The following is a 9,368-nucleotide window of genomic DNA, read 5'->3' as shown; positions in this document are numbered from 1 at the left end:
GGTCACCGCCTCTGGATGCGGCGCTGGGGGACGGGGATGAGGGGGTGGGTTGGGTTTGGGGATCGTGGAGGTCTTAGGCAGCCTCAGTGGCTCTGAGAGGGGGAGCAGGGGGATGGGGGGGTTGGGCTGGGTGGTCTTGGGGCTCTTCTCCAATGCCGTGGCTCTGTCCCCCATTGGGGATGGGTTGGGGTTGGGCGGCCTTGTCCGACCTCAACCATCCCGTGAGCGCGAGTGGGCACGGCAGCGTTGCGATGCTTGGACCCGGCCATCTTGGCGGCCTCGTCCAACCTTCACGGCCCCGTCCTCCCCACGCCGCCTCCCGTGGGTTCTCCACGCCGCGCTCTGCCCGCGTGAGGCAATGGGGTGTGAGGAAACCTCCCTCTGAACGCCGTGTTTGTGGCGTGTGGGCCCGGCCCCGCTCCGCTGCCCGGGGCTGTGGGGCTGTTTGATGACACGCGGGCGCCGGGGCCGAGCTTCGTGTTTTCTATTTATTTCTCGCCCCTTCCCACGAATGCTTGGAACCTGTAGACTCATCTATGTAAAGAAAAAGCCACAGATCCCACCCCCTAGAAACCTTTCAACGCCCGCTTCTCCCCGCAGACCAGCCAGGAGGTGGCCGCGCTCCTCACGGGGCTCAGTGTCCCCTATGGGCACCCCCGGTCGGACTCTGGGTACGTGCGGCGCGGCGGAGCCCCGGACGCCGTGGATTGGAGGGAGAAGGGCTGCGTCACGGAGGTGAAGAACCAGGTGGGACGCTCTCCCCGTCCCCTCCCGCGCCGTGGGCCCGAGGGCGGCGCCGAGCACCCATGGGTGTTCTTGTAGGGCGCCTGCGGGGCGTGCTGGGCCTTCAGCGCCGTGGGGGCCCTGGAGGCGCAGGTGAAGCTGAAGACGGGGAAGTTGGTGTCGCTGAGCGCCCAGAACCTGGTGGACTGCTCCATGATGTACGGCAACAAGGGCTGCGCTGGGGGCTTCATGACCAACGCTTTCCAGTACATCATAGACAACGGCGGGATCGACTCGGATGAGTCCTACCCCTACATGGCTCAGGTTGGGGTCACCCCTCCCCAGCACGGAAACAGGGAAGGGAGAGGGGAACCCAGGGGGCAGCTCCTCCAGGGCAGGACATGGGTTTGGGTTTTGATAAGCCACCCGCAGCGATGCCGCCCGGCTGCTGCCGCGTCGCCATTCCCGCGCTGCGTCGCATCGCTGAGCCATGAGCAAATTCAGTGTCCCAATGCAGAGAGCCCCGGGTGTCAAAAGACAAAACCTGGGATGACCTGGAGTGACTCAGTGCATTCAAAACGTGGTGTGTGGAAGGAGGTCGAAGGGAAAGCTGCTCCTTGTAAGAAGTGGTGCCTTCCAACCCAACCGTGCTGTGATCCCATGGCTCTGTGATCTTCAAGATCCCTTCCAACCCAACCCTTTTATCATCCTATGACTTTAAGCTCTCTTTGAACCCAACCATGCAGTGGTTCTGTGGTTCTGTGGTCTTTGGGATCCCTTCCAACCCAACCGTGCTGTGATCTCATGGTTCTCTGCTCTTTGAGGTCCCTCCCAACCCAACCACTCCATGATCCCATGGTTCTCTGATCTTTAGGGCCCTTCCAGCCCCACCATTCCTTGATTCTATGACCTCTAGGGCCCCTTCCAACCCAACTGTGCTGTGATCTCGTGGTTCCGTGCTTCCGTGCTGCATCCATCCACTCAGAAAAACGATGGTCGAAGAAAAGCAAAGAACGGGGCGGTGCAGGGTGAAAGGGTTAAAGCACCTGGGGGACTCGAGGTGCTCCCGGTGGGTTCCACGCCTTCCTCTCCTCACCCCCTTCTTGCCCCCACCAGAACGGGACGTGCCACTACAACGTTTCCATGCGGGCCGCCACGTGCTCCAAGTACGTGGAGCTCCCGTACGCGGACGAAGCCGCCCTGAAGGACGCCGTCGCCAACGTTGGACCCGTCTCCGTCGCCATCGATGCCACGCAGCCCACGTTCTTCCTGTACCGGTCGGGTACGTCCTTCCCGTGGGGCCACGCCGCTCCGTGGCCACGCTTTGCCTTCTGAATCCCTGCATCGGGGACCGGCATCGGGGCTGAACCGGGCTCACTGGGGCTTGGGGCTCGGAGGGAGGCAGCGCTGGGCGCGGGGTCCCGTGGGTTGTGGGGGGCTGACGGCGCGCTCCCTCTGAGCTGTGCTGCTTTGCAGGTGTGTACGACGACCCACGCTGCACCCAGGAGGTGAACCACGGCGTGCTCGTGGTCGGCTACGGCACCCTGAACGACAAGGACTTCTGGCTGGTGAAAAACAGGTGAGGGCGCTGGGCTGGGGGTGGGTGCTGGACTCCTGATGGGCGACCTCCCCCCGATGGCGCCTGGGGTTGGCACAGAGCAGAGGCAGGGCGGCTGCGTGCCGTGGGGCTGTCGTCGCGTTACCAAGTCGGTGTGGGTCCTCGTGCCGTTCCCCGGGGTTCGTGCTCACCCTCCTGGCAGCGAGAAGGGGCTCAAAATGCATTTAGGACACTTCACAGCCCCCGAATTCCCCTTACGGAATGGAACCTGGAGTTCGAAATGCCAGCAGAGGTTGAGCAAAGCCCGGCGGAACCGTTCCATCGCCGCCTGTAAAAAAGCTGAATCCTAGAATGGCCTGGGTTGAAAAGGACCTCAAAGATCACCGAGTTTCAACCAGCCCAGGCTGCCCAGAAGCGCTGGGGTGCTGACAGCGCCGATGCTCTGCAGGGAAAGGAATCTCGTTTTTCTCCCCTCATTGTTCTGTTTCCTCTCCCAAAAGCTGGGGCGAACACTTCGGCGATGGGGGCTACATCCGTATGTTGAGGAACCACGCCAACCACTGCGGGATCGCCAGCTACGCCTCCTACCCCCAGATATAGGAGGGGATTTGGGGAGGGCTCCGTCCTCGGGGCCGGTGCCGCCGTGACACTTTTGCCAATCGCCGATCGCAGGACCCGGATCCCGTCAATGCAGGCGCAGCTCTTTGTGCGGGGCTGGGGGGAGGATTTCAGGGGACGACTCCCGGTGACTGCTTCTTGGAGAAGAAAAAGGAGGTTTTAGGGTTTGTTTGGTTTTTTTTTCCCTTCCGGAGTAGAAGTGCAATGCCAGCAGTTGTTAGAGCGGACATCTCGACGCCTTCCTCTCCCCAGCTCGGCGCCGACCGCTGCGGCCGCGACACACGGGTGTGATTTTTCTCTCTGTGCAATGATATCTATGAAATCGCAGACTTTGTTTGAAAAAAAAAAAACAAAAAAAAAAAACCAAAAAAAAAAGCAGTAAAAGATCAGTTTCACCGATGCCCCAAATCCTGTGCGTGGTCTCTGGAGCCACAACCGTGTGCTGGAAGGAAGCTGGGCTGCGGCAGCTCCTGCTCTGCTGCTTCCCTTCCCCCCAGCTGAGCTGAGAGCTGCTGGGATTTGCCTGCTCGCCCTCGGTGGCAGCAGTGCTGGAGTTTGGTCGTCCACGCTTTGGTGACTGAGCAGCCTGCTAGAGAACTCCCAGAGCTCCGCTGTGTGCTCAGGACGCCTTCAAGGCTGCTCAGGACCCCGCAGCGCACTCCCAGGCACCCCAGAGCATACCCAGGGCTTGTGGGTGTCCTCTAGGGCACCTTAGGCACTGCCCAGTACCCCCCCCCGTACCTTCACACAACCCAGCGTACCCCCAGACCTCCTCCACGTGCTCTTGGGTGAACTAGAGGCTTCCCAGCGTGCCCCAGAGGCCTCTGAGGGCTCCCCACTGCCCTCTGCAATGCTCATGGTGCCACCAGCTCCTCCAGAGGAAAAGCACAAACCCACGGCCAACCCAGGGCCGCAGTGAGATTCGCTCGCAGCAGGGCAGCACTGAACCAGAACCTGGGGCTGCTGGGCAGGCTAAGTGCCAAGCACCAGTCCTATGGGAACAGAGGAACGAACCCAGCAAAGCCACTTCTGCTCCCCACACTTCCCCTGCTTCTCCTCTTCCGTTCTTGGAACAACGCACGGATTTATTTTCCCATCTGCCCACCCCTCCTGGGGGCACCTCCCAGTAACAGAAAGGCAGGTTTCCTTCACGGCGTTTATTACAAAATCCTCAGTACCTCCACACACCTCAACCTTCACCAGAGCAACAAGAGAGAAAAAAAAACAAACCAGCAACTCCTCACTGAAATAAGAGGGAGGAAAAAGCACAGCAATGCCACCAGAGCCAGCAGGGACTCCATCTCACCCACAGGGCTGAAGCACGGCGCGCTGTGGGAGCTGCTGCTGCTGATCCCAACACACCTGCTGCTCTGTGCTGCTCTGTGCTGCTCTGTGCTGTTCTGTGCTGCTCTGTCTGCTCTCTCCTGAGCTCTGGGGGTGCTGGGCCCATGTGGCCACGCTCAGTTCTTTTTGGTCTTGGGGGTGTCGTACTTTCTCTTGCTCGAGTACCACAGCAGCAGCGGGATCCCAATGGAGGGCAAGGTCATCACGCCAAAGGCCGCCCAGTCCAGCTGAAAGGAGAAATCGTTCAAAGTCAGAACAAATCACACCCAGCTCCGTCTCAGACCCTCGGATCGCCCTCCCCTCCTGCTGGAATCCCACAGTGCTCCTTGGTGGAGGTGGCGGGGATGAAACCCGCTCTCCCATTTGGTGATGCCCTCCTGGACGACTGATCTGGATTCACTGCAACCCCACGCTGAAGTGCAGCACAACGCAGCAGCACGTGGGGTTGAGCAGAGTGCAGCTTCAATCCCCAGCTGACAGATACTCACAAAGTGAGGGGAGAACCTCCGGTCGAACTCGCGCTGAGCCAGGATCCCTCCCTGCCCGGGAGCACTCGTGAAACCCACCTGAAAAAGGAGAGGGAGGAGAATAGTATCTGCCACCTTCCCTCCTTGCAACAGAGCATGGGAATATAAGGCTGCAGGGACACGTAGCACCCCCTCACAAACAGGCAGCTCCACTGCTCAGTTTGGGGAGAGATCCCATACGCAGCCAAGTCACTCACCACGACCTGTCCACCCTCCTGTGCCAGATAGGTGATGGTAGCAGAGGTGAAGTTGAAATATCCGGCTTTGAGAGGCCGCAGCACCACAGTGTGGGACACATTGCTTGCTCTGAGGGCCGTAAGTTAAGGAAAACAGTGGAAAATCCAAAGGAAGGAAAAAAAAAAAAGGAAAAAACCCTTGGGAAAAAGGGTTCTCTGTAGTTACGGGTACCCAGACCCACTCGATGCTGATCCAACCAAACCCTTTTCCCCAGTCAAATTAACTGCACGCTGATTTGGGCCTGTTTGCAAGGAAGTTTTGTTTGCTTGTTCGTTTTTTAAGGCACCCTCAAGAGGAGAGGTTTGCACCCAACACGTCACTCCGGGTCTGGCATGGCATCATTTCAGTGATGCTGAAGGAGGACGAGAGAATTATGGGATGTTCAGGGGCAAAACGGAGGGTTGGGAGGGAAAATAAATCCAAAACGTGGAAAGATACGGAGCGATCCTGTCCCACTTGACGTTGAGCATGCCAGAGACAATGCCAAAATCCTCCGGGGGGAAGGAATCATCCGACAGCTCCACGTCTAAAGCGGCACTAAATGTAACAACAAGAAGAAAAAAAGGGATGAGAAGCGAGGCACAGCTCGGGATTGTACTCATGGAAGGGGTGACAGAGCCACACTGACGATTCAGCTGCTGGGAGAAGTGATTTCTGAGACAAAAAGGGCACAAAGAGAAGCCAGGGGGGAGGGTCCAGGTGTGTTGCAAGGAGACTGCAGAAAGAGGAAGGCGAAACTGAGAGAAGCTGCAAAAAAAGGGAACCGGACACCAAGAAAATGCTCACAAAGCCAAGAAAGATTCTGTGTGAACGGGCAGGGGAGTGTCACGAGATGAGATGAGTTACTGCCCCACACCACACAGACAGACAGACGGGCATCTGGAGCAACCACGAGGCAAAAGCAGCAACAACAGCACCAGAAGGAGAAAGCAAACTGCAGGGCTCGGCCTTCACGCACTGCAGCGAGCTCCCAGCTGGGAGAGGATGATAACAGAGCATCGTGGAGCCCAGAAATCGTGGCAGGTCCTGCAGGCACACACACCCGGGACGTGAGGAGCACGGAGCAGGCTTACCTGGAGCCAACGTTGTAGATGTTGTACTGCAGAGTGAGGTCTTTGCCCTCCACCGCATATCTGTTGAGCAGAGACTTGGAGGCCAGCAGCCTGGCGCCTTCCTCGCAGCGGGCCACGTAAAAGAGGGCAAACGCAGCAAGAATCAGGAGCTTCATCTAGGGGCAAAGGAGAACGGAACGTCATCCATCATTTCACGGCAAGGAAGACGCGAATGAGACAACTGAGGACGACGCTGGCATTCACACATGGCAGCACGTGAGCAGCCGTGTACTCCACAACGATGTCGTGAAGGGACATCACAGAGCAGAAGAAACAGCCACTGCTCCCCGCAGAGCTGGGCATGTCTCTGCAATACCTGAGTGCTTTCCTGTAAGAATGCGAATAACGACACAGCCGCAGCCCAGGCAGGCACGCAGGGCAGAAAAGAAGGCGGTTTTCTCCCTTCTCAAAGCCGCAGTGGGTACTGCTCCCCTTTACGACACCTCAGTAATTGGCAAAGACCTCTGACAACAAAACCCCTTCCCGAAGTTACGGCAGCTAATAGCTTCCCCAGCCTTAGCAATTAACAGTTAATTACCACTGCGAAGCGCGGCTGCGTTCCAGCGCTGCCTCACAAAAGCAGAGCCGGCCCTTCCCCCATAGGAGCCGCAGCGTGCACCCGCTGCGCGCTGCCAGGACCCGCTCCCTTCCCTGTCTGCGGTGAGCGAAGCGCACCCCGCGCCCTCCCGCGGCCGTCCAGCCCTCGGAGCTCAGCTCCGGGCCACGTGTCACCGCTTCACCGAGCTCTGCACCTCCGGAGCAGCCGCGGAACCGACGGGGAGGGCCGGGCAGCCCCTACAGCCCCGACCCTTCCTCCAGAGCCGAGTGCTGGATGGGTCACAGCCCGCGCCGTGCGCCCGGGACCCCTCCCCACACCTCCACTCCCACACACACCCAACGCCCACCCGGCTCCAGACACCGCGGCCTGCACCAGAGCCCCAGTTCTCGCTGCGAGCTGCTCCCCCCCCCCAGGAGCCCCGCGGAGCCCTCACCCTCCGCGCCGGCAGAAGGCCGAGTCAGCACCAAGAGACCGGAAGTCGGCAGGGAGAAAGCGGAAGTCACGGCGGAGGGACCGGAAGTCATCTTGGAGGGAGCGGAAGTCAGCGCAGAGGAACCGGAAGTGCACTGCAGAGCATGACGCGTCGCCCGGAAGCGCTCCGCGGAACGCTGGGAGATGCCGTCCCCCTCCTCCCTCCCTCAAGGAGGCGATAAACAGGAGGAGGGCGGCTTTGCGAAGTGACGGAGGGGGTGGTTGTAAAGTAAATGAGAGGCGATTTGGGTGAGATGTGGGAATTCCTCACCCAGAGGCCCTGGCGCTGCTGCACGGAGCTGTGGGTGCCCCATTCCTGGAGGTCCCCGAGGCCGTGGATGGACCCTGAGCGGGTGGGGGCACCCAGCACACGGCAGGGGGGGGGGCTGGGGGTGTGAAGTCCCGTCTGACCCAGCCGTGCTGTGATTCCATGGTTCTGTGACCTTTAAGACCCCTTCCTACCCAGCTGTGTTGTGGTTCTGTCATTCTACCACTCAAAAGTAGAGGGCCACCCCACTGCCCCTCGATGGGTGGGACTGGGTGTGGGATTGGGGAGGTGTGGTGGGACTGGATGGGACGCGTGGGGACCGTGTGCGGGTGCTGACCTCGCCACCAGCCAGCAGCAGGGATGGGCACCCGACAGGAACGGTGACACCAGTGGATGGGGACAGTGGCACCCAGTGGTGGAAAAATATCATTTTCACCCCAAATAGCCCCCAAATGCAACTTTTTTTTTGTGAAAGCAGTGGCCCCCATGTCCCTGCTCTGCTGTGCTGGTGGCTGTTTTGCGGCCATTTCTCTGATTTTGCCCAGTATCATGGCAGGACAGAAAGGGACAGGTTGGCAGCTTGGGGACAGCGCCAACTAGGAAGGGGATTTAGGATACAAACCAGGCGTTCAGAAGAGGCATGGAGATCGTCTATTTGGGATTTGTTATAGGAGCATGTTGTGCACTGGGTGTCCTCGCATGGAGCACAGCACAGGGCCACCGCTCTGTGTCACCTGGCTCCCCCGGTGTCACGCGCAGGGAGTGTTCTCGTAGCTGTCACTGGGGAGACGCTGCAGCCCTTGGGGGCCGGGCAGTGCTGCGTAGGTGATGGGTGGCTCCTGGGGGGCAGCGAGGCCACAGGGGGAGGGGGACGCACCTGGAGGAGGAGACACCCGGGCTGCGTTTGGGGACATGGGGCATGGGGCTGTCCCAGGGCCCCCCTCTGCCCCTTGGCCTGCGCTCACCCCCTCGCTGCTCTGTGATGGTGACAGTGGAGTACAACACATCCCCGGCACTCGGCGTCCCCAGCAGCACTGTGGTGACAAACATGGTCCCCTTGCTGCCGCACTGGCGCGGTGGCACCGTGGGGACCGTGGTGTCCCCAAGGGCTGGCACTCACCGTTGCTGTGCTCAGGTTCCGAGGGGTCCGTGCTGAGGACAGGTGGGGCAGGGCGGGCGGGAGGGGCTGTGGGGTCCCTGGGGGACAAAGGGACCGTGGGGTAAGGGACAGAGCCAGGGGACAGAGGGTCCCCGTGTTGGGTGTCACACGCACCTGTGCTGGCTCTTGGTGGCTGCTGCGAAGGAAGAGGCGAGGGCACCGTGAGCGTCCCCTGGGGACAGCCCCGTTGTCCCCAAGTTGTGTCGGACCCCGTTTGTCCCCCCCCCGTGTCACTCACCTGGGTGACGCCGCCGCCAGAAGTGCCAGCCCAGCGCAGCGGTGGCAGCCAGCAGCACCAGGAGGGACACGCTGAGCCCCACGGCCAGGGCTGGGGACAGAGAGGGGACAGAGAGGGGACAACGCAGCTCAGCCCAGGCTGGGAGAGCCCCGGAGCCGCGTCCCCACGGCCCTTACCTTGTACCCGCTGCCGTCCCCACAGTGTCACCACGATGAGCAGTGTGGGGCTGTGTGCCCTGAAGACGCGCTGGGGACCCACGCGGTTGGTGGCCACGCACTGGTAGGTGCCCGCGTGCTCCGGCCCCAGCGCCTCCAGGTGCCAGGTGGGGCCCGTGCCCAGCTCCCGCCCGTCCCGCAGCCACGTGAAGGCCACCGGCGCCGTCCCCGCCTGCACCGCGCAGCTCAGCGCCAGCCCTTCGCCCGCTGTCCTCACCAGCTCGGCTCCCACCGCCTCCGTCCCCGCCACCGCGATGCTGGCGTTGGCCACCGGGGCTGCGAGGACACGGAGGCGGTGTCAGCAGCGGGGCGGTGGCGGTGGCGGTGGTGGCCGTGCCC

General features: G+C 61.0%; 3 protein-coding genes across 3 annotated transcripts in view; 1 reads left to right on the top strand and 2 right to left on the bottom strand.

Annotated features, from left to right (window-relative positions):
• LOC110387850 (cathepsin S-like) overlaps window positions 1-3,233 on the top strand; it is a 7,488-nt gene extending 4,255 nt beyond the window's left edge. Inside the window, exons 4-8 of the mRNA XM_021376509.1 lie at window positions 601-747; window positions 823-1,047; window positions 1,840-2,005; window positions 2,200-2,302; window positions 2,782-3,233. Coding sequence (XP_021232184.1) covers window positions 601-747; window positions 823-1,047; window positions 1,840-2,005; window positions 2,200-2,302; window positions 2,782-2,881 — 741 coding nt within the window. The 3' untranslated portion in view covers window positions 2,882-3,233. The remainder of the gene's footprint in view (window positions 1-600; window positions 748-822; window positions 1,048-1,839; window positions 2,006-2,199; window positions 2,303-2,781) is intronic.
• Window positions 4,042-7,245, bottom strand: SSR2 (signal sequence receptor subunit 2). The gene is made up of 6 exons (XM_021376517.1): window positions 7,112-7,245; window positions 6,081-6,235; window positions 5,446-5,544; window positions 4,968-5,076; window positions 4,732-4,809; window positions 4,042-4,470 (listed from the first exon to the last, which is right to left on the bottom strand). Exons 2-6 carry the CDS (start codon window positions 6,233-6,235, stop codon window positions 4,360-4,362), a joined length of 552 nt encoding a protein of 183 aa, XP_021232192.1. The 5' UTR covers window positions 7,112-7,245; the 3' UTR covers window positions 4,042-4,359.
• The window catches only part of LOC110387844 (Fc receptor-like protein 3), a gene marked incomplete in the record, with an annotated part of 4,787 nt that continues 3,468 nt past the window's right edge, over window positions 8,050-9,368 (bottom strand). Inside the window, 6 exon segments of the mRNA XM_021376500.1 lie at window positions 8,050-8,294; window positions 8,383-8,451; window positions 8,538-8,614; window positions 8,691-8,712; window positions 8,815-8,904; window positions 8,991-9,280. Of these exon segments, the coding sequence (XP_021232175.1) occupies window positions 8,167-8,294; window positions 8,383-8,451; window positions 8,538-8,614; window positions 8,691-8,712; window positions 8,815-8,904; window positions 8,991-9,280 (676 nt within the window).

This window comes from Numida meleagris, chromosome 24 (genome assembly GCF_002078875.1).
Source record: "Numida meleagris isolate 19003 breed g44 Domestic line chromosome 24, NumMel1.0, whole genome shotgun sequence".
Lineage (NCBI taxonomy): Eukaryota > Metazoa > Chordata > Aves > Galliformes > Numididae > Numida > Numida meleagris.
Note: the sequence above shows the minus strand (reverse complement) of the source record. Positions and strands in the feature narration are given on the sequence as shown.